The sequence below is a fragment of the Panulirus ornatus genome, chromosome 13 (assembly GCF_036320965.1).
Source record: "Panulirus ornatus isolate Po-2019 chromosome 13, ASM3632096v1, whole genome shotgun sequence".
Lineage (NCBI taxonomy): Eukaryota > Metazoa > Arthropoda > Malacostraca > Decapoda > Palinuridae > Panulirus > Panulirus ornatus.
The window spans coordinates 59354851-59380449 of NC_092236.1; the positions used below are offsets into that span (position 1 = coordinate 59354851).

General features: G+C 40.3%; 2 protein-coding genes across 6 annotated transcripts in view; one reads left to right on the forward strand and one right to left on the reverse strand.

Annotated features, from left to right (window-relative positions):
* The window catches only part of step (cytohesin steppke), a 369634-nt gene extending 360732 nt beyond the window's left edge, over positions 1-8902 (reverse strand). The window contains exon 1 of one of the 2 annotated variants that reach the window (XM_071669042.1): positions 8382-8902. Coding sequence is in view for 1 of the 2 variants with exons in the window: in XM_071669043.1 (XP_071525144.1) it covers positions 8382-8430 (49 nt within the window). In the remaining variant the exon portion in view is untranslated. The remainder of the gene's footprint in view (positions 1-8381) is intronic. The other variant, XM_071669043.1, reaches the window with a different exon arrangement.
* A 5013-nt stretch (positions 8903-13915) lies between these two features.
* The window catches only part of LOC139752945 (calcineurin subunit B type 2), a 103938-nt gene continuing 92254 nt past the window's right edge, over positions 13916-25599 (forward strand). For 2 of the 4 annotated variants that reach the window (XM_071669047.1, XM_071669050.1), the window contains exon 1: positions 13916-14016. The gene's annotated coding sequence lies outside the window, so the exon portion shown is untranslated. The remainder of the gene's footprint in view (positions 14017-25599) is intronic. The other 2 variants (XM_071669051.1, XM_071669053.1) reach the window with 2 other exon arrangements.

Here is a 25599-nt window from a genome sequence, read left to right on the forward strand (position 1 = left end):
CCTGAACCTCCAAACAGTCAGCAGCACAAGGAGGCAGTGTGAAGACCCGCCTTTCCTCCCCCTCTCATTAAAATTCCCCTCCTTTTGTCAACTTTAACTTTTCAATCCATATAGATGGAGAAAGGGGGGGAGGGGGTGGGGGGAATGTCAAGTGAATTAAGGAAAAGCTGAAAATAAAGAAAATATAATGATAGATAATGGTGGAATCGACAAAGTCTGCAAAAAGTGAAAGTCACACATATGCATCTTTTCAAACTCACTGTTCTAAAAGAAACACAACTGGGGAAGGCAAGCCATTAGGTCCAACACTAATACCGGTATAGCACCCGGGGCCATACTGCTATATGTAGCACCGGGGGCCATACTACTACATGTAGCACCAGGGGCCATACCACTTTTTGAGGTCGAAAAACAAACAGCTATGCTGATATGCATAGCAAACCTCCCCCTCCCCTTCCAGGTACATACCACACCCTACCCCTCCCCTTCCAGATAAAGGCCACACCCTTCTCTCCCCAGTAAGGCCACACCCTAACCCTCCCCTTGCAGGTATAAGCCACACCCTCCTCCTCTCCCCAGTAATGCCACACCCTACCCCTCCCCTTCCAGGTATAGGCCGCACCCTCCTCCGCTCCCCAGTAAGGTCATACCCTACCCCTCCCCTTCCAGGCATAGGCCACACCATCCTCTCCTAAGTAAGGCCATACCCTACCCATCCCCTTCTAGGTATAGGCCAAACCCTCCTCTCCCAAGTAAGGCCACACCCTACCCTTCCCCTTCCAGGCACAAGCCAAATCCTCCTCCTTTTCTCCCAGCCAACATCCTCTGCCTCCCAGATAAGGCCATACCCTCCTCCCCACCTCTACCGTGGGAATCTCGGGAGCCCTACATCTGGCCACCCTAGCGCAGGGCCCGGAAATGGGTCTTTTACTTTAATACTCTCGCATCTCTCAAAGACTTATCCACAACGGTACCGTTTACACCCCACTAACTACCACCCTCCCTATCCATCACAAGTCCCACACCTCACTTCTGAGTTCTTCGCCACCCTCAACCCACTGTAATAGAGTACATGTACACGTGCTACCAGTCTCTTGGTTAACCGCACCACTCTGGCCCTCAGTACCGATAATGTACTATCACAGTTAGAAGTAATATATGTAGTTCCTAGAATTCCTGATTCATAGCGATGTTCCTACTGGGAACGAACGTATCACTGAAGGTCACCTTGTGACTGAATGGTTGGTTAATTTCAGGTTACTCCCATGATCTAACCAGCTGCTGGTAGGTTAGGTTACAGCAACAACGATATCATTATCATGATAAGCTACAGCAGTAAGATCAGCAGCAGTCAATATCAGTAGCATCCGCTATATCACCGTAATCATCAGCTACTGCACCATCAACATTATCAGAAGCAACAGCATCTACAGCAAGCATCATCATCAGCAGCAGGGGTAGCAAGATGCGAGGGTGGTTGAGGGTGGCTTACCAACAAGGTTATGCCCACTAAACACCCTGCCCGTACATCAACCGAGGGTAAGTGGTAAGTAATAAGGCACAATGGAGTCCCAGACGTCACCTTCCACAAACCACACCCAACCTTCCACCTCTGTTGGTCCGACTGCGTGACATGCACACAACCACAATAACGGTCGATATAGATTTTCCAAGATCAAGAAAAAATCACACTGTCTCTTTTTATCAACAAAGGAAGATGCGCTAAGCCCGCCTAGTAACAAAATCTCGCAGTATTTACTAGTAGGAGGAGGTCTGTAACTCGTAGACAGAAGGTACTCTATTTCCTAATTTCACTACTTTTTACCCAATATCGGCCCACGGCCAATCCCAGCAATTCATCTTCCCCTCAGGGATGGTCGATAAACGGGTACCTGACTTAGACAGGGGTGTGTATGTACACATACAAGAGTGACAAACAGCATATATAAACACGACCCTAAAACTCTCCCTCTAACACAAACAGTCATCACACACACACATGAATGATGTGGATAGGATACATAAGCTTAAAATGTTGCATAAGTAAAATTCAATAGATGGAGTCCCACAAGTGTAAAACTCCCTCCCTGAACCGTACAAATAGGTAATTACAGTTCCACTGATTTATTGGCGCACTGGATGTGGTCCGCTTTAGAGTTACCAGCTAGGAATAACTGGGAAGCCTACACATACACTTTCTTTGAGACTTACCATCATGTTCAGCTTATAAATATGTAAAGTTGCACTAATAATCGGCAATTAATCCGCCATCCACCTGTAAGACGATTAAAAGTCTCATTCCAACAAGCCAGTTACCCAACACGAAATCAACTGATATTAAGTAAATCCAATCCATCCATCAACTTAACCCATGACAAACGACCATCTACCCTATCTATATCGACCAATGAACCAAACCATCATTCACATTTGCTAAACCTTTCGAAAACCAGTACAGTATTGGATTTCAATGCTTGCAATCTTTCTCCACCATCAAATTACAAAAATATCTACCATAAAAAAACAAGCTTTCAATACACCTGGACAACTTCCATATTTTTGGTCTTGACTGACAATCGCCCACCTAAACTTATCCTCGCTTTGAAGTGTCCATCTAATTAAGTATAACTATTTCCGTACACCACAAGATACTTCTATCAATAACTAACCCTTTAACCTTTTCTAACATTTCCTTGGAAACCTGAATGACGTAATCCACACACCTTCAAAAAAAGTATGGACACAAAATATTTTACCAAGTCTACTGAAAATGTAACCAAAACAGCAAATAAATCCATACAAGTAATAAACTGGAAGCAAATATCTAAATAGTTATGATATTTCCCTTTTCCCTTGAACATCTATCCTGCAGCATTCCTTTCCTCCATCCATCTTTCCCACCTCCTAAAACCTTTCCACCTTTAATAGCCTAGTCCACAAACACCAGAGACCTGATGAATTTCTATACTCTTCCCTTATACTCTTTTTCCTTTCACCTAAGATGGCCTTCGTTAGAGTATGCTTTGACCATGCCATGTTAACCACTACAAAATCAAATACACACAGGTAAATCTAAATACAGTCCAGGCTCACTATAAGAAGTATGTATCAAATGTGCAGCAATTACGATTAAACAGTGAGGCAGCTAAATAAACATGAATAATGTTTCAGATAACTTAAAAGTCTCTATTTCCAGTTACAGTCTATTAAGCAACCCTTTCAAATTCTTAAAACTCAAATTTCAGTAGTGTAACGACTCTCAGTTACAAGGAAATTCTCTTTAACCAAATTGCAAATTGCCACTGGTTCAGCTGCCCTATAGACTATATTTCTTTGGTCCTTTGAATGCATCTCATACTGGTAAATCATAATAATAGAAAAACCTGAATCAAGACGTGGAGCATCTCACATCACAGTGAGGGAGAAGTTTAAATCATTTCAGGCTTATTTATGTATTCAACCCTAGTCATATGAAGATCTCTATTTGTACACATTACTTATATGGAAAAGCCACAACTACAATTTATATAGTCAAATATGTACTACACTTTATCTACCTGTAGTTACCACTGATATTCACTGAAATACAAAAATATCTAGTTATGCAAAACATACAGGTAATTCCACCAATAACTCGAACAAAAGAAAATAAAATATTTCAAAAATCAAATTCATTGCCTCAAAGATGTATTGCATTAAATCATGTAAATTAAAGCAAAGTACTGATGATATAATGAACATACAAAGAATACAACAAAGATATTTGGAGGAAATTCCAAGTCATGATTTGTGAAAGTAGGCAAGAGCTAAGGATCCCATGACATTCAGTGATAATATGTGACCCTATTCACACCTGACACCACTACCTTGCTTCAGTGTTACTCTATCTCTTCCATCTAGTTCTCTGTCTTACTCTCCAATGGTGTGCTCCATACTTTTGGTTAACTAATCAAATAATCACAGAAATATAGAAACACAGAGAGAAAATACTGTGTGCAAAAACCACCTGTGAGCATAAGTTCTAAAGAAAAGAAATGAAACTGTTGTTTATATGTTGCAACACTATAATCAATACAAAAGGCTTCTATAAAGTGCATATGCCCATTCCATATTATGAGTGAGTAGTAATGATAAATGTTTCCCTACCCTGCAATGCTTGATTCAGCAAATATGAAGCTTCATTACTCCAGAACACTATCACAGACTTCCTGGTAATATGTGAAAGAGTAATCATGAAAGACTTTTAACATCTTACACTTTTACTATACTAGGTAAGATTTCAGCTTTATTCAAGTAATGTGAATCCTTACAGATGGCAACAAATTGTTTGTTTATAAACAAACTACAAAAATTTTAAAAATACAATTGTTTTTAAACTTCCCTGACAACATACACCTGCACCACTAGCAAAAGTCATGCAGTCACTTATCTCTCTTATTCTGTTCTCATCATTCATAACCTAACCTATGATAAAGCTACACACCAAATGCATCTATCACAAAACTCTAACAGGATTATCTAATGAGTAAACCTGGAACAAGTCATTTGGCTGGGTGACACATCTGGTAGCTAGCTGAAGAATGTTCAAGTATATGACATAGGGTTTTGACTAAAGAAGGCTATCAAACCAGCTGCTAGCCGTGCAGTCACTATATTTCCTTTTTTAAATTTTTCCTGTATTGAAGACACAGTTAAAACAAACTTTTGCTTCAATTCTATTTTGGAAAAGGAATATTTTCATATATGTTTCAGCTTTAAGTGATTATGAAAGCAATCACTTGACAATAATCATAAAACTTTATAAATATACTGCAATGAAAAACTGGATTTGACCAACAACATAAGTCATAAATCTGTTTCATATATTACTGCTGACTTTTTTAAGAAAAATTCAAAAATTCTTTGATGGACACAAATGGTTTACTATTGCAAACTGCTTTCTAAAGCAGTGCATTTACATCTATTTAAAAAACAGCATAACTAATATTCTAACAATTTTCATAAATCTTTCAAATACCAAACGTACTTTTGTGTGTGTATGTGTGTGTGTGTGTGTGTGTGTGTGTGTGTGTGTGTGTGTGCTCCTGCCAATTTTTCTAACACGTCTTCGGAGGAATACTGTTACAACAGTTTGATGTTTCACTTTATTTCAGGGGGAGATAAAACCTAAAATTTAGTAATATTAAAGCAAAAATTAGTTATCAACGACCAAAGCATGAATGCTAATCAGTCCTACAACATTCATTCATGCACTATAATACACATAAACATAAGGCAAATTCAAAAGCATTCTCAGCTCTTTATCCTCAAATTATTCACAAAGGACTGACTAAGCCTTGTTAACCTTCAACTTTAACCTTCATTCTCATACAACTATCAGAACCATTCCATTAATGCAAAAATTCAACTAAAATCTGAACTGGAACATAGTAATAGCTGTCCATATATACAAAAAAAATAATTAGCCTGATGCATGAAAGTTTCGGTTACACGTTTCTATGTTACAAGTAGTAAAATTTGAGTTCTAATCTTTAAAAACTTAATGAGGATGTACAAAGGCCTTATCTGAAAAGAAACAAGCAAATGACATTCATTCTTTACAACCAATCCTTGTTCAGGAAGTAAGGTGCAACATTAACCCTGTCATGTCATTTTCATGTACGTTTAAATACACTGCTATGAAAAATCTCAGTAGTGATACCGGCATGTTAACAATAAACTACATAATTTGCCTTTCACAGAGATGCATTTGTACCTAAAATTCTAGTCACATCTAAAGTTAAGCACAATACTGCTAAGCATCCTATTATCTCAGTTCCAAGACTGTAACGGAGGTAGAATATCTTAGAACAGCATATGGTAACTATTTCCAAAACAATATCCAGTGATGCAGGTAATTTCATAGTCGTTCATAAATAGCAGTGAAAGTACAAAACTTTAATCAATAAATCTTGGCCAAATCCTCATTTGGTTACACCAGTAAATTCTTCTCGAAATAAGTAGAAGTACTGCATCTTTGTTCTGAGACAATCATGAACTGCATGTCAAGGATTTCCAATTTTCATTACAAACATTCCCTACTTACAATTCTTCAACAGAAAAATCTACATAAAAGATTTCACTTATATTGTGACAACGATTATTATCACAAAATTTTAATTCTAGATGATCCGTGAAGGAATAATAACAGTGCTGTACTAACAATACTATTTACTCATACTCTGTTGTAGCATCTACTTACAAACAAATATTGTCTTTAGTAGAAACACTATCACAATCCTCTATTCTTATTCTGAAAGTACCATCTTGAAAAGACAAAACTAATATTATTCCTCGACATCAAAGGTTTGTTAATGCTGCAGTTTTTTATATCCTTGACTTACAATCACACTAATATTATCTAATAATGCAAGTACAAGCAATACTTCCATTCAGAGAAAATTATCCAAGAATGCCAAACACAATCACAATATTTGCTTGGTCAAAAATATAAGGGAACATATATTCAAATACGGGAGTTACAACAGTGTTTCCAGAAATGCCAAAAAAAAATTTTGCAAGCTGTTTACTCTACTTGTCTTACGACATTAACATTCTAGTTTTCCTTACAATGTCATACCAAGAAATACCTATTTCTCATTTTATCATACTTATTTTTCATTTCCAGGATTAACGAGGAAGCACCAGAACAAACATGTGGCATTAATTGCTCACATCCATTCTCTCATAGTCATATATATTACACCAAAACCTGATCTCGCTATCCACAACTAGGCTCCTGCAGACCTTAGCATGGTTTCCCCTGATGACTTCATATGCCTTGAACCATGTCATTTATATTCTCATAACATGAATGTCAAACAATAGTTTTACCTGTAACTAACTAAAATCAACTTATAATTATACAGCAAAGCAAAAATAAATCAATAAATTGTTCTTATCCTTGTTATTATATCTAGTGTTTAAGAGCTATTTGTTCTTACCTTGTTAACAAGTTTCTTCAAGATTTGCTTATGGATTAGTTGTTTTCCATGGGCACAACATATCAAAACCATGGAGGCATAATTATGACCATATATTTCCGTACCCTACAATTTCAAATTACTCAACAACGTAGAAGGATATGAGGACCAGGAAAAAATTATAGATTAGCTACTGTAAAAGTACGTAAAACACTTGTATAAATGAATACCTCATCAAAATTTCCCTAGTAATCAATACTTACCTTACCTCTCATATCATTTGAAAATGTGACTGTCCTGAGGTCCATATACAAGCAGTTACTTGACACTTTGATTTCCTGGAGACAAAGATTAATTCCATCAAATTCACTACATATGTCTGATCAAATGACATCACGTAGCTGATGAAGTAATGATGGTATATTTCAAATCTATCACTGAAACAAGGTAAATATGGATTGCTAGAGAAAGTGAGAAGTCATGGATACCGATTGCTCAAACGCATTACCAGGGAAATCTGTTCGTCTTCAGGAATGCAACTGCTGGTAATGAGACTGTCACAGTTTTTCAATTAACAAATAATAATTACAAACATCAGCTGCCAGGGGAAGTTTGCCAACGTATTTAAGAATGCTGTTGATTCATGTAACCTTAACCTATTTCCATATCTGCTTAAACACACATTCTTTAATTTTGAAAACCCTCCCATAAACCAAGTTATACATAAAAAAACTGATTTCTATCATGCTCCCTTAGTCTAGATCTACTGTGCACACAATATACTGCTATTCAATTACAAAATCTAAAAGATTTTACTGTTAATATAGTAGATGTACTAAATCATATCATCATCAAATTTTGATTACATATTCTGTACAGAGCAAATCTTATTTTCAGTTACCATCATAACAACATACATTAAGATAGGAATAACTCGTGTACAAGAAACATTTTTCAATCATCCAGTACAGGTACTCGTAATTTGCATCTCAATTATATTTAGAAACATAGACTTCCCTAATACCTAACTACTTATACTTAAGATTATTTGTGCGGTTATTTTCGTAGCAACGCCTGAAAGAAGCAAATATGCAACTACTTGGTCTGAAATGCTATAACAGTTACAAACTACAGTTCAAAATTTGTCATATCCCACATACCCGGTCCAAACTTCCCAGTAACTATTAGGACTTCCATATCAACTAACAAACAGATCCTACTGTAACTAGAACATTATGAAGTAAAAAGTGGTATGAAATACATATAAAGCCAGTATAACAGTGGTGGCCGCCCCCGGTCAGTGGCTCTGCCTGAGGCTCCATAAATGTGGCTCAGACAGTCTCTCAAGAAACTTTCTTTTGAGGCCGCTAGGATCCTCTGAACTCCTCCCTTGCCTGTGAAACATATAGATAATCTCACCTGCAACAGGGAATCCCTCAGTGTGAAGACCTGATGTGCTCATTTTCATGGTACACACTAACACAACACTTGCTACTAGGAACCAGAGGCCATGGATGACCTTTGTGTACAATTTGTAAACAATGAACAAGTGCACGGCGTCTTGCGCTCAGCATGGACCCCTAGGGTCACTCTCCCCCATATCCTCCTAAATACATATATACATATATTCATAATTCATATGAGAGTATATCGAAGATGATGTGACCACTGTTCAAACCTACATATGTATTACAAAATATCTGAAATGATATAAGCTTCAAATAGTATGAATAATGGTACTCATTCTATTTCCTATAATTCTTATTTTTTCTTGTTAACAACACAACAGTAAGAATCAAGATTGCTGTTGTTACTGAATGGCTTTGCCATTTAGTCTCCCTAAATAAACATTCCATTGATAAGAACACTTCTTTCATAGATGTAAACAAGAGAAAATGGTCCTAAATCATTTTGACAGAAAATGAAGAATCTGATGTTACAGGACACTATTGCATATGACTCAAAATGTTTTATATATATATATATATATATATATATATATATATATATATATATATATATATATATATATATATATATAGCTTGATTACAAAAACTACTTTTGTGTCAATCTGACAGTGCAAAGTTTACATATACAATAAATACTAAATCTAACTTTATGAGAAAATATCTTGACACCAAAAATCAACAAAACCCAAGGATATGTTAGAAATATTGTATTTCAGGAAAAATATGATATAAAAATCATCCAATAAATCATACGAATAATAACAATGATTAATGAGTGATTCTTCTCCCTCTCCTTTTCATATATGTTTCCATCTGTCAGTAATCTTATTCAATTCCGTGTCTGCACCAGAAAATAAAACCACCCTTGCCCTTGTCAGGCAGGGGAGAAGCAGATAACCTCTTTAATTATAGACGTCCACAGTCAAATGGAAAGGGCAAAAATGCTGTGAAAACGATGAAGAGGCTGTTCACAAAATGCAAGTTGTCCAGACAATCACAAGTCTTTGCATTGTTAAACTGGCGTAATACACTGAGGACATGCATTCTAACCCACCACAATGCTCGCTGGGTGGCCGATGTCAGATAGTCATGCCGTGTACATTTTCTCTGCCACAACCAAACAGAGCATTTCGCAAACGTTGGCAGCAGTCCTCAAAAGCCTTGACATTCCTCTGCTCTGCAGTAACGGTAAAAAGTGCTGAATATCTTATGTGCCTCTGTTCTTATCACAGTTAGTATTTTTCTTATTCCGTTCTGTCGTCGCCACGTAACATCTCTCACTGGTTCCCCCACTCCTTCCACAATTCGGCTGCATTTCTACCGTGAATGTCGAAACTGGATGAAGGATGTAAAGTATGTAGTGACGCCACAGGAAGTCTCAGCGTAGCTCCGCCGTGCCACACTGTGATGGTAGGTCAAGTAAAGAGTCGATACAAAATTCAACACCTTTATATCGATGACCTTGTTTAATGATGAGCCAGAGAGAGAGAGAGAGAGAGAGAGAGGTCTTGCGTGAGCCGGTGGGTGAACAGCAACTGACGAACTCAGACTGAGGCCGGTCCGCATAAACAGATCCGACCTCAGAACACTCAAAACAACCCATCATAGCTCCTTGCCCAAACCGCTCGTTACGGTGTCGGCTCCCAACAAGCCACACATCGCCCCAATACCGGGCAACTACTCCATCACGACAGGGGTGGTAAATAGTCTCTTTGGGGTGTGGATGACAACACATGACCAGCGAAGCTAATAATCTTTATCTTCTCATACAAAGATGACCATGCATACGTGGACCATTAGGGTAATTTCTCGCTTGACATATGACTGTTATCTATGATGGAGAAAAGTCAGGTTTGGCTGCTTTAGTCATTTGCCTTTATCATTATCGAGGAGTTGTAACATCTTGAAGGCTGGCGTCAAGTGTATCTTAGTGGTTACTAAGCCAGTTACTACAGCTGCTGTAGCTGTCCACAAGGTGTGGGGGTGAGGGAGTGTTACCCCCACCATCCCAGACGTCCCTCCCTCGGCTGCTCCCGGAGGCGTTGAGTGGAAGCAAAATAAAACCAGTCGGTCCACCTGCGTCTGTATGTTTCAGTCCACAACATAGAGAAGAACGTCATGTCACAGCTGTTTTCACAGGTGACAGAGCCCGCGAATGTTACCTTCACCTGTCTATATATATATATATATATATATATATATATATATATATATATATATATATCCCTGGGGATAGGGGAGAAAGAATACTTCCCACGTATTCCCTGCGTGTCGTAGAAGGCGACTAAAAGGGGAGGGAGCGGGGGGCTGGAAATCCTCCCCTCTCAATTTTTTTTAATTTTCCAAAAGAAGGAACAGAGAAGGGGGCCAGGTGAGGATATTCCCTCAGTGACCCAGTTCTCTGTTCTTAACGCTACCTCGCTAACGCGGGAAATGACGAATAGTTTGAAAAAAAAAAAAAAAAAAAAAAATATATATATATATATATATATATATATATTTTTTTTTTTTTTTTTTTTTTTTTTTTGCTTTGTCGCTGTCTCCCGCGTTTGCGAGGTAGCGCAAGGAAACAGACGAAAGAAATGGCCTAACCCACCCCCATACACATGTATATACATACGTCCACACACGCAAATACACATACCTACACAGCTTTCCATGGTTTACCCCAGACGCTTCACATGCCTTGATTCCATCCACTGACAGCACGTCAACCCCGGTATACCACATCGCTCCAATTCACTCTATTCCTTGCCCTCCTTTCACCCTCCTGCATGTTCAGGCCCCGATCACACAAAATCTTTTTCACTCCATCTTTCCACCTCCAATTTGGTCTCCCTCTTCTCCTCGTTCCCTCCACCTCCGACACATATATCATCTTGGTCAATCTTTCCTCACTCATTCTCTCCATGTGCCCAAACCATTTCAAAACACCCTCTTCTGCTCTCTCAACCACGCTCTTTTTATTTCCACACATCTCTCTTACCCTCACGTTACTTACTCGATCAAACCACCTCACACCACACATTGTCCTCAAACATATATATATATATATATATATATATATATATATATATATATATATATATATATATCTTCCTACAACAGTCTGTCGTTCTAGTACATAAATGAGTCATGACATCCATACAACTGATTGTATCATGAGAGATCTGAGGTGAGCAGATGTAGAAAGGAAATGATTAAATTTCATATACTTAAGTGATAAGGCGTGTATATCAATATACAGTAGAGTTATCACTGTAGCTATAGGTCGGGTTGAGCAGGTATGCTTTAGGGTTACGAGTGACATCTTTACATCTTTATTTCTTGAGCTATTGGGAAATTTCAGTGAGCTGTGCCAGGGTAAAGAAACGGCCAACTCGGCCAGCCACTTACAGTCAGTGTGGACAAGGGGTAAAGGAACTGGACCAGCCACTTACAGCCTTACAATTATCTTTCATTTAAGATTATACCTGGCACAAAAGACGTTTTCCTTGAGAACCTGGTGCAGGGAGCGTGGGGCCAGAGCCCCTAACAATCAAGGTGTGTGGGAGAGGAGCCAGACCCTCCAACACTCAGGGTATGTGGGAGGGGCGCCAGGCCCTCCAACACTGAAGATACGATGAGAGTGAAGCCAGCCCTGCATCACATACTCCACCAGCCTTCCTTGAGTGCGTCCCTGTAAGTCCTGTCGGTCTCATTTCCAGTAGGAAGGAAGGGTCCATCAAAACCACCATCCCCATGGCCACACATTCCAAGGCTCCCCACTAGCAGCCACCACTGGAATGGCCTCATCTGAAACCGTCAGAAGACGTTTAACAACAGCAGAAAGTACCACTCAAACGGTCAGAAGACATATAACATCACAGCGTATCATCCAGACGTATAAATAAGAAAATGTAAACTATATCTGTCACCTTATTCAAATCGTTCATCCAGAGATACTCCGAAACCTTTCCACTCCATTATGTATTGCGTAAAACTTTGGTGGTGAAGACCCGCTGAGGTTGTCGTTCAAGCTGCACTACTGACATCAATGGCAGGCTCAAACAGCAGTACAGTAGACCAAATATGCATCTACATTAGGGAGTTAATTCAAACTCAGGCACTTATATATATATATATATATATATATATATATATATATATATATATATATATATATATATATATATATATATATATATATATATATATATATATATATATATATATATAAATAAATATATATATATATATATAAATAAATATATATATATATAAATATATATATATATATATATATATATATATATATATATATATATATATATATATATATATATATATGAAAGGTTGGTATGTGCCAGGAGGTTGAGGTGCCAAGCGGCCATCCAGGTGCCAGAACCATCAACACACACCTGACATACATCATATGCTCCACCCAAGACCCCCCGTCTCCAACACTACTACCTCCAGCACCAGCACCTCTCTTTCTCCGACACCATCACCACCAGCCCTTCACCAATATTACCTCCAGCACACCACCAGCTCCCACCAACACTACTTCCACCACACTACCAGCACTACCTCCACCACACCACCAGCACTACCTCCACCACACCTATAGCACCCCACCAACACTACCTACACCTCACCACCAGCAACCCACTAACACTACCTCCACCACACCAGCCCCTCACCAATGCTACCTCCACCACACCACCAGCACTCCACCAACACTACGTCCACCACACCACCACCAGCTGCGGTCTCAGAGGGGAACAACTGCTGGTGATTCATCAGTCAGCTCCAACACCCCCAGAGCGCCACTAACATCGTTCATCACACTGTCGAGCCATCGTTAAACGTATCTGTTTCCTCCAGGTACTAAACCACACTTAACACTTGTTAATCCCTGTATTTTTTAAAGAGAGAACAGAATATTATAGAAAGTGACCTCGTGGTCTCTGAAGTAACCTCGTGGTTTTTGAAGTGATCTCGTGATCTCTCAAGGACCTCGTGGTCTCTGCATGGTCAAGTCCCTGACAGAGGTACTCTTGGGTGTCCCTGTGACCCAAATTGGCTCAACAAAAATATTATGTCACGGGATGAGTGACAACCCCGCGGGTTGAACCAGTACGAGTACTTTGGTTCGACCCCAAATTCGTGACGATGCGAGAGGAAGGAAACGCTTTTCTTGGGGGTAGGGGTGGGTGGTGATCAGGGAGGGATTGGGGAGGGGAGAGTTATTGGTAATACATATTTATACTGACACAACAGTATTACCAATTCTGGCAACTAAAAAAAGAGTCCCTAAACTGTATCCCATCAGTTGGTAATAGTGACAAGATTTGAGACGCAGGTATCTGGCTATCTGAGGATGAGTCTGAAATTGGAAGAAATAGATTCTATGTCTGTTTGAGATTTGATGGGTGACGTGTAGGGTAGTATGTGTGTGTGGTATGAGTGAGAGGCATGGTATGGCAGGGTATGGCTGGCGGGAGGCGACCGCCCCAGTCGTTGGCTTGGGTCCCCGGGCGACGAACGTTGTCGAGCTGAGCCAGTGTACCTTCTGCAGGCGTCCGACGCTCCTCGACCCAAGGTAAGGTGGGTCGCATGGACGGTGTGGGCAGGAGAGTTAATGTGGTGCTGGAACGATTGACGGGGAAGATGATGTGGTGGTGATGTAGTGATTGGAGTTGATGCGGTGGTGGAGCGACTAGCAATTGACTTAATGTGGTGGTGGAGCGAAAGCGGGAAAATTGCCGGGAGTTTTATCTGGGATACGATGTGACAGAATGGCGCACTGGGGAATGATATATATATATATATATATATATATATATATATATATATATATATATATATATATATATATATATTACAAACACAAACACATGCACAAAAAAATCCTTACGTCAAATCATTAATACATTTTTAAAAATTTCTTCACATGACAGTTTCCTAATTCCGAAAATTAAAAATCTGTGCGGGAGGATGACTCTATACGCAGGGGGAGCAATACTCCTACACCCAATAAGCAGTTTTAAGTCAAAACATAAGTGGTGAGGGCATTTAGCATAAAGGAATGAGTTGAATATGATAAATCTACTAAGAATAAGAAATTTTAAGCTAATTTAACCAATCATAAGAGCCTAGAATGGTATGAGTTAAGTTAGGCTTCGTTTAGTTTGGCCCAAAGTGAACGAACGTTTCTTGTTTTCTTTGAGTGGGTGGACGATTGCGACAACAAGCATCACCTCGCCAAGGAGTCCATTTAAGAGCATTCACCTTCAAGCGACATCGCTCATGTATCGCGTTGTGGCTCATAATTTCTCCTTTCCGTCACTCACAACAAATGGGAGTGACTGCGTTGACATACATGCTTCCTCGCCTGTACGACACTTACTTGAAAACTCTGAGTTCGCGTCACCTCAAACCTTCCCAACACCGACCATCCAAAGCGATGGCAGTAAGCTTACGAAACAGCAGCAGGATACGTTCTCGCGCAGGAAACGAAGAAGGTGAAAGCGAACCAAAGGACATCTCAAAAATTATTTATTGGGAAGGCGAAAAGGTAAACTGTCCCCAAAATTTTTCCAGGTAGGTTCACAGAGGCAGATAGGGCCCGTTGGACCACACGCCATCTACTTAGTACAGCGAAAGACGTTCTGGGATAAGAAACAACGCATGCACAAAGCAACAAAAAAGCAAGTAAAACCTTTATCCTATGATAATTGTGTATCGAGATAATGCTAAAGATCAAAAGCACCATTTAGGAAGACTGCTAAATGGGTCATTGATAATGCAATAATCAAAGATCATATAAAACCCTCAAAGAACTATAAAAGAATGTTGCCATTACCCTTTCATTTATAGGCCAGGAGCATGACTGGTTTTATTTCTCACTGAATGATTAAGCATTATTTTCTCCCTCATTTTTTTTTCTTTTCGTTTTTCGGTAATTGAAATGAATATTGCAGGAAAAGTCGGAGTACCAGTAATGAGTTGGGCTCAAAGGGAGTGTGTGAATACTGGTTATCTTTTTAGGTATTTGGTAATACTGGAGGGAAGGGGGAACTGGCAACTACACTTGTCAATATATATAGTATACAATACGAATGGGTACAGTTGGCGAGGTCGGGCCAGAAGACCATCCCTGCCTCACACCTCCAGGGGTCCATTGTACAAGATCTTATAGTGACGTCCCCCTAAGTTTATGTGTCGTCGCTGGATCCGTCAGGAACCAGGATGTAACCAAACCTCACTCCAGATGGTGGAGGGTCACACAGCTACCTGGCCGCTAGACCAACAGGTCGCGTACAAACAGTTGCCGCTGACCCGACTGTTGGTTTAACAGGCCGCACAGCAACAGCCGCTATTCCCCTGGTCTAACAGGTTACAGACATGACTCCGTCCCCTCCTCACGCCCTCCGCGCACCCGGCGAACCACATACAATATTCACTCACACATGGGGACAATTTTCCAGCCGCGAAGCTTCTTGCTCATGCTTTTGCTCTCTTAAAATGGTTTCCGTGAAGTTATTGTTACCAGGGGAAGTGGGTTCGGTCATGGAGGAAGACTGAGTGGTGCTAGAGGCATCAGCAGAGTGGGTTACGACTATGGAGGAAGATAGGAGTCCTACAGGTGCTGTCGGTGAGAGGTGTGACCACATAGACAGGAGCGCTAAAGTTACCTTCACCAAGGGTATGATCATGGAACGAGTCGGGATGATTACTTTTCTTGCGCCATTTTATCATTATTTTCTTCTGTTGACAAAAACTTGTATAGTTATGAGAGAAGAGCATATTTGCGAGAGGATAAAGAAAAGTGAGCGAAGTTTCACTAAACGGAGAACAAACCCCATCACTTAACCTCTAACAAGAGCGGCTAGGCTGTTCCTCGCGTCTTTGTGTCGCTCCATTAGTGGTTTCAGACATAAGCTATAACGAGTCAGTCTCCTAGGCGTTTTAGGGGTTTAAATGCTTGCGAGTTTGCTTGGTGGTTACTGACCTTTTACTTATTCATTGCCGTTTGACTCAAAATACGTCTAGCATAAGGATTATATAGTGATTGTAGTTCCTTTGCACAGGGTGGTCTCGATGGTGGTGGTTTAATGTTGGGTTTGTTTCTCTGAAGACAAAGTGGTGCAGAACACCCGCCCTTTCCTCAACCCTTCTTGTGATCATGTTCCTCTATCACCCTTCACCGTCGCACCGGAAATTCGGTGCTTAACAAAATGACAACTTGTGCATACCACAATGCTGCGTCCTGCGTTTTAGAATACGCTCAGAGATACGCGATCACATAGATTTCGTTAGGTAAGGCGATATAGGTAAATTATACCGCTTGCCCTGCAGATTTATTGACAAGGGCTGACAAGTGAGAAGACGAATGTTTCCACTGTGTATATATTTTACAGCAGGTGAAGCTATCGTAACTATAGCTTCAAGCTAATAAGTTCAGCAACACGCATACGTTTTGTTTATTCGTAATGAAAGAATTGAAAAACGTATTCGTGTTCGGCCTTGATAGAATTTGTACAAATGTATTGCAAAGCCACCAGATGTCACACATATCTTCAATATTAAGTTAATGAATATGTTGAATTTCACTCTGTGAAGAACTATGAGAGGAAATGATCACACAAAATAAGTACTGTACCTGTACTTGTTTCAACACAATAATTTTTGTGAAAGTCCATTTGTATCCGCCATATAAGTAATTTTCCAATACGTAGGGAACAACTATACAAATTTTTGAATCTTCAACAATCATCATCGTATGATATGATTCTTCAAACCACATACCCTCACTCGACACAAACACACGTTTTCAAATACAGACGGATTTGTACAAAGAAATATGACGTATTACTTTACAGATGCCACAGAAAAAATCTTATCACTTTTTCTGGGTTACTTTAAGATGCACAAGATAAATAATCAATTCAATAGTCTATTTTCGCTCATTTCAATCATAAGCTATGTTATCATAATATAGATAAGGTTAGCTAAACTAGATTAGGTTTAGCTAAGTTCGTTTGTAAAATGTTAAAATTGTTATAATGAATCCCACGTTTCCTTACTTTGAAAGTCCTTTCTTCTATTTGGGAACTGTCTCGTACACTGACTAGGATGGAGGGTACTGGAAGTGCAGCAACTAGAAGTAGCAGTCATTCTGACGTCGCAATCTTTTCATTAATAGTCTAGATTCATTTGCGCCATTAAAGTAAAAACAACAACAAATATGGCGCAAGGAAGTACATAAATACCGAAGTCGGGAACCAGATGACATGGGAAGATACCCGCTATCTTCACGTAGCCAGTGGCTGGAATGTTGCCATGTATTGCTACTATAAACAGCTGAGGAGAATTACCATGCAAGCCGTAGTGCAACCATCAGCCATCAACAAACGCCCATCACAAACCGAACTCAACAGAGAAATACGAGTCACCTTCTACGCCTTAGACATCACTCATCACTAATAGTACCACAAACACCATTTCAGCATACCCCAAGATGCAATTACAACAAAGAAGAAACACAGAACTAATGCTATATATTGCAAATTTAGCTAAATCATAAACAGCTTGGTGGAATGTGCCAAGTATTACAACTTTACTCCATTAACAAGTGGTACGGAATGTTGCCATGTATCGCTACAAACCTTAAACAGCTGGGTGGAATAGTGCCATGTATTCCATCTCTAAACCAGAAAGAAATGGGGTGGAATGATGACATATATTACAGTTCTTAACAGTTAATTGTTGGAGTGGAATGTTGTTATATATTGCAACTCTAAACCATAAACAGCAGGCTTGAAATCTGCCATATATTGCAATCTAAACCATACACAGCTGGATGGAATGTTGCCATGTATTGCAACACTAAGCCATTAATAGCTGGGGTTGGAGAGTTGCCAACCATGTAGCGATACACTTAGTGTAAACAGCAAGTGTGCATTTCAGACTGTCATAACATTATTAATGTTCTTGTCGGTCATGCTGCCGCCTTCATCACCGATGTATTGGTTGTGACAACGTTACGAAAGATTGCTGTTTATTTTAAGAGTGGGTCGTTATTCTCGGGGGACTTCGTCATGCAGATAAAAACTGTACCCTAGGAATGAAGGAACAAGCATATGGTAGTACTCAAACAATTTTCTCTTGAAGAATATGGAAGGATAAAAAGCTTTGTTTTGATCATGTATCCAAATGAAAATGCAGCTTTCCTTCATATTCTCTCTCTCTCTCTCTCTCTCTCTCTCTCTCTCTCTCTCTCTCTCTCTCTCTCTCTCTCTCTCTCTCTCTCTCTCTCTCTCTCTCTATGTATATGTATATGTACCGGACCCAGCCTCCTTGAGGTTACATCGCGAATGAAAAGTCACCTTTGTCGGGGCTGTGTTATGTGAGTACAGTCCCGTCAAAGAACTCACTTCAAAGGAGTCTACTTTTCCCTGCCACTGGAAGTAGCTCAACCCTGGGCTGCAGAAGCTCATATGAAAGTCCCGGGTAACACCAGGACTCTTTCATAGAAATAAGTTCCTGGGTAAATATCGATGAATGAATATATGTCACGGTTACTTTGTGGCGGTTGTACTTATACCAATGTCTTCAAAGCAATCTTTCCGTGGCATCAGTCATACCCATAAATTTCTTACGCAGAGTAAAGGTGTAAGGCTGGGTGTCAGAGTGTTGGCACACAGCTGCACGGGTTGGCAGAGGCCACGGTGGTGACAGTATAGTGGCTTGACTTATATATAGTGTGGGGAAGGGGAGGAGCTGGCGACCTGAAGATGATGAAGGCGAGGCTTTTATTGGTAGGTGAAGCAGCGATAGTGATGGTGGGGGGCAGGGATGGGACACGCCCCTTGGCCTCAAGACACGCTCATATCCTCGGGACACGACTCTGGCCTCTAAATGCCCGCTGTCCTCAGGACACGCCCTTTGGCCTCAAGATACTCACCTGTTCTTGGGACACGCCCCTTGTTCTCAGGACACGCACCTGGCCCCGGGACACATCCCTGGCCTTAGGACATGCCCCTTGTCTGAGGACACGCCCCTGGCCTCAGCACACGCCTCCTGGCCTCAGGACGCACCTGGCCTCATGATACACTTCCTGGGCTCGGGACACTCCTCCTGACCTCAGGACACGCCCTTTCCCATCTACGTTTTCGTGACTTCTTTCTTTTATTTTCTTAACTCTCTCTCTCTCTCTCTCTCTCTCTCTCTCTCTCTCTCTCTCTCTCTCTCTCTCTCTCTCTCTCTCTCTCTCTCTCTCTCTCTCTCTCTCGTAAAGCAAGAGTACAGTATTGCCAGTAAACTTACGTCTATATAGACCCCACTCCGAATATGTAGTGCAGTCCTGGGCCCCCTGCCTAAGTAAGGATTTCTTGAAATGGAAGCAGTGCAGCAATAAGCAACTGGGTTGATTCTTTCCTTGCTAAACACACCACTTGCAGCTTTAATTCTTGTTTTCGTCAATCTCTTTCACGTCGTTTTAGCTGCTCCTGTCCTTCAGGCTTCTCACCCTCATCGCTTTTGGAATCTCGTTCTCTTCCATATAAAAATAACATCAAAGATACTCTATCAAACTCAGAAACTCCTGACCAGCAGCTGTTCCTTGATAGAAAGATTCTGAATTAGGAGCAATTCCTTGATGAAGTAACTGGATCATGAGCTGTTCCCTGATAGAGTAACATCCACATTCCCAAAATGTTTTTTTGGGAACTCTTTAACCGCGAACCCACCTGTTTACACCAGCTGTCAGTCAGGACAGAAGAAAACCAAGGGAATATTCAACTACGTCCTCAGCTGTTAGTTAGTAAGGATAGAGATACATTTGACCAACTGTCAACAACGACAGATTTGTCCTCCCCTTCTATGCTTTTATCATCAGTGGAAGAGGAACAACCACTTGGTCAGCTGTCACAGGTGGAGGCTCCGCCAACTGGGTCGTGTTGGCCTTCAGATTAATCTGATATCTTTGTAAACTTTACATTTGTATAATCACTTAACATTCATTTTTCTGACATTGCAGGGCAAGTCAGTGCAGGGTAGAGCAAGGTAGGGCAGGACAAGTGTAGGCAGGGTAGGGCTGGTGGAGACAGCGAGTAAATACTCAGGAGAAACATTGTTATCGTGACCTTCACTGTCAGGTTTACACAAGGTTTGCCCCGGAACAGCCCCGGTGGGGCGGGAGGGTAGGATGGGGCAGTGTGAGGCGGGGCGGAGGCCAAACTGCCATGCAAAATCAGTGTAGCCATGAGAGAAGGTCTACCCTCTGTAGAGTACAGGTAATGTACAGACTTAGAGGCACAGCTCGCCTGGGAGGGAGATGCTCCTCCTGTACATTGTTGCCCTCTAAGGTGAAGCAGGAACTGCTTCCTTTGTACATGAATCATAATATAACAATATAAAGAATATAATGATATAAAAACGACTGCGAGGATTAGTGCTAATTTTGGGCACATCTTTGCTAAATTGGAGGAAGGCCATCTGGGCTGAGACCGCACGGCCGTAGGGATCCAGACGCTTTTTTGCTATTATCACATGTGTTGAACGACTGGATACAGAGACCTGGTAGGTTGGAGGCTTGGGGGAATACGTTATCTCCTGAATCAGATGATAATCTTCTTACACATACTGGAGGCAAAGTGGGTTTGTCTCTTCTACTGGGAAGTCATGGAGAATGATGCCTTGTTGACAATCACCCTAAATCACCCAAGTGAAGAAGAAACGGTTGTTCCTGATGGACATTACGTGTGTTAACTGGGTTCACGGTCTGGTGTATGGCCCTGTGTTCCTTGACGGGGGGGAGGGCTTGTAGTTCAGGTGTTTGTGTGTCTCTTGTTAGCGTTCTGTGGCATTCAGAAATAACAGTTTAAATCATAGAAAAGGTGTGTGTGTGTGTGTGTGTGTGTGTGTGTGTGTGTGTGTGTGTGTGTGTGTGTGTGTGTGTGTGTGTGTGTGCTCTAATATTTGTAAATAGAGTGAACGTACGTTTTAGGAATCAGAGAAGGACTCGACACCTGTTGTTTACCCTATTTTTATTCACTATATTATTCGAGTGTTTGTTTTGGGTCCAGAAAATGGTGCATCACCGTCAGATTCCGTACAACATTACCCCCTCCCCCTGCTCCTCTCCCCTCGCCACAGCCAACTTCACCACACTGCGCTTCACAATTCTCCCATAAAAATCTGTAATTTCTGCCATTAAAAGCGTTATCTTTAATTCATTAATTTCTTACATCTTCTCTTAAAACACACGCAAAAAACATGTATCATAAGAAATTGTATAGAGTGATATTCTACAAGAATCCCAAACTAGGAACATTTCAGTAGTATCCCCTAAACGTTTTACAATTTTCTTTGACCACTGCACAACAAAATGTCTCCTAGCTTGTCTCCAGCCAAGTGATGGAACGTTTTTCCACACTATGTCATAACAGAGCTCACCATTAGGGAGGACATTCCCTCCTTTGAACTGTCTTGTCATGATCTGAATATTTATGTTCGAAGTTACGACACCTTTTAAGAGTGATGTGAAATATTTTTCGTAATCTCAGGCCTGGTAAAGGCGCAAAAAAATCATGATCTAGATTTTCATTTATCTTAGAACCTGTTGGTAAAACATAATTTGAATAGATCAGTTTAAATGACAAAACGTTAAAATGTAGATATTGTTTTGTAAACAAAGACCATATTTCGAAGTGTGGCAGGAGTCGATCGTCGGGATGGTATGCATATAACCTCGCAGATAGAGGTCGCTGGTGCCAGCTCAAAGCTAATTTTGCCTCAGCAGCAGCTGTCATCGTGGCCCACGGCTACACACCTTTCTCGGATTGCAGTAAAACCCACGCCTCCTACTTTACACGCCCGTCCAACTACGTACACCCATGCATATAACCACGCACAAGTGACCCTTTCGGCCACCATCCCCGACCCTGCCTGGGTTTTTCTGTTTTACTAACAGTTAATCATCACTTGTCCCTCAATTGCGCAGTTTTGGCAAGTCTCTCTTCCTCATCCCTTTCCTGGTGTTTTGCCTCTTCGTCCTTCCCTGAGTAAAACAGAGTAAAACAGGTACAGTAAACGATTTAAATCATCATAAACCACATCACTGTGGTACTAGATGTCGCCCAAAGTTTTTAAGGTTTTAATATATCCAAGGTTTTCATGGATGTCTGCACGAAGGCAGTTTGATATGATCACCGACACAAACGCTAATTTCATGAGGAAACTGACAAGAAAAAAACAAAGTTGATTCGTTGGCGCATGTGTTTCTTAGGTCTGTCTGGAAGTGAATGTATAATTTTGATTTCCGTAGACTTTTTGTGCAGAGTAAAGGGAGCGACTTTTGACCTTTGGATTCAGAGGAAGACCTAAGAACTCGGCGGTTACGAAACAAGGTCACGACGTCTCCCAAGCCTTAGCAAACCAATTCTGAAATAGGAAAGTTATTTACAGTCTTAACCATTTAAAGAAAAGTGAACATAAACACTACGTTTTCTGCCCTACGTGTGAGACATAAACACACTTCCTGTTTACATAAATCAGATGGTATTTTCGCCTTTATAGAAAACGTGAAATATCCTAAGATTGTCGAACTGAAGTCGAGGATCGCAAGAATACCCATCAGTACAACAACCTTTAATTGCTTAGTCTTTATTCAGATGGTTCACTCATACACTCAACAAAGGATTCATCTTCGTCAACATCAGACTCACGTCTCATGACCTACGAATATCGTTGTCTTGTGACCGACGAAAACACAAGGTCGTCAGGGAGGCTATTTTGAGAAGCACTCGGGATGTGCACTATGTGATGAACAGACCGCTTTAAATGGTTGTCTGGTGATCATTCGGGTTTATATGTTTTTTTCCTCTAACTTTTAGGTTTATGTTTATCTCCATTAACACATGACTGTCTACGTGAACGTTTCTGTTTACATGGTTGCCTACATGAATACATTGGTTTATAATGTCTGCTTGAACGTTTGGGTTAATATGATGGTCTGCATGAACACAAGGGGTCTATATAGTATTCTTAAAGAACATTTGGGTTTATTTGATTGGGTGTATTGTCAAGTAGTATTATATGGTTGTTTTCACGATTACACGAGTTTACATAATCGTGTCTTTGAATACAAAAGTATGTATAATTGTCTCACTGAACACGGGTTTAGATGGTTGTCCTCATGAACGCCGCAGTTTATTATTATTGGCTCATGACCTTATGGTCTGCATAAATGTATACGTCCCAAAGATTTATATGGATTTTCACATGAATATAGCTTTATATCATGATGTAATTGAGTCATATTCTTATGAGTGCATTGAAACGTAAGGATTCATGATACATCAAGACAAGATTCTTTAAGCCATAGATTTATATGCATGCCTCCGTGAGAAAGTGTGAAACGTCTATATTTATAAGATTCGAACTTTAGAAATCAACCGGGATTGGGCTCTAGATTCTATAACATGATTCTAGATTTGAATTGAATCTAGTTTTTACCGTCACAAGCACCAGCAGAGAGATGGTTCAAGTCTTGGTCATTGTAAAAGATTGTGACATTCTTATTTGAGGCTCAGGGATAAACGTTCATTAGTCAAGCCACGGAACTAAGCTTAAGCCGGAGATATTTCTTAGTCATTCAAACGTTTTCATCCTAACCAATGACAATATAAGTTTTTGTTTACATAAAGTTGACAGCACCTATGGCCTGACTCCTCTATAATGAAGAACAAGTTTCTTCTTCCTATAAAGGATAATGTAGTACTTGGGTATGAGGAAGACAATGGTGCAACACCAACATTTCAGAGTATGTAGATTTGAAATCATAAACAGACTTTATGGTAATCGTGGTTGTTTTTGAGTATCCAACACCCTAAGGTGAATTCAAGCTTGACTTAACTAACATTTCTTAATTTAAGTCTCTGGTTTGATTTAAGGTTTGGTCGCGATGCGCAATATTTCAGTTCCATCTGATAAGACGGTGTATCACCGTAAGGGTCCTGTGTGGGGCCATGTATCAAAAACATTTACAGTGAATATTGTTATGGTGTACCACATTAGACATAGGTATAGTGATGTCGCCCCTGTGTGTCGTGAGTATAAAGTGTATTTTTAAGTCCTGAATATACTTTCATTGTGAATATTTAAGGGATATGGCTGAATGTGTATAACAAATATGTTTTATCTTACAGTACAGTTGTGTCGAATATGAATAAGTGCATCGAATTTGCGTTCTGAAAAGGCATTCAACATGGCAGCTGTCATAGTGAAGCCAAATGCGTGACCAGCATCATTAACTCTATCATGTGTCAAAACAAATGCTGGAATGTGTCCTGATTACTCATGAATATGTCCTGAGTATTGCTGTATACCACATGGGTGTTTCCTGAGGGTGAGTGAGAGCCTCACATGAACACATGGACTCTAGATATTCTTATCTGTTCAGTAAGTGATAAAGCGATGCGTCCCTCCCGCCCGGCTCCCGCTACGCTCTCCCCGTCTTTTCGTTATGAAATTCAAATTCAACCGTTTCTTCCGTTTGTGTGCTTACAAGATATACTTTGACTATCAATAAAATATGAATGAATTCGTAATTCTAATGCTCATTTACTTATTCATTTATGTCTTTGTTATGAAGTGAACTGGGATGTGCCGCTCTTATGTTGATTTCGTAGGTTTTTTTTGTAATATTCCTAAAGTAATGAATTGGAGAACTTTTATGTGAAGCTTGGTGATCTTTCTCTGTTCTTCTAAAGAAATAATGCTTCGAAATATTGGAACTTAATAGAGGAGGTTTAAATGCAAAATCTATTGCGTGCTAGTCGGAGGTTCCTGCTTCTGTAAGATCAGATTTTCTCATTATCACATATGGAATCATGTATAGTGTTAATCAACATTCCAGTGATACTGATCGAACGTAGAAAACAAACGTCCTACCAATTCATTTTTCTATGTATAACACAAAGTTTTAAGAACTTATTCAATGTCCTTCTACGTTAGAAAAAAAGTTTTCAAAATCTACCAACCGGCAGAGGTGGACTTAGTAACCCTGTCTAAGGTCAGTTACAGCTGCCAGCCTCACCGAGGGTGTGACCTCTCCTTCTGTAGGAGCAGTATTTTGATCTTGTGTGACTTCATTGGTAGCGTCCAGTCAGACGGAACG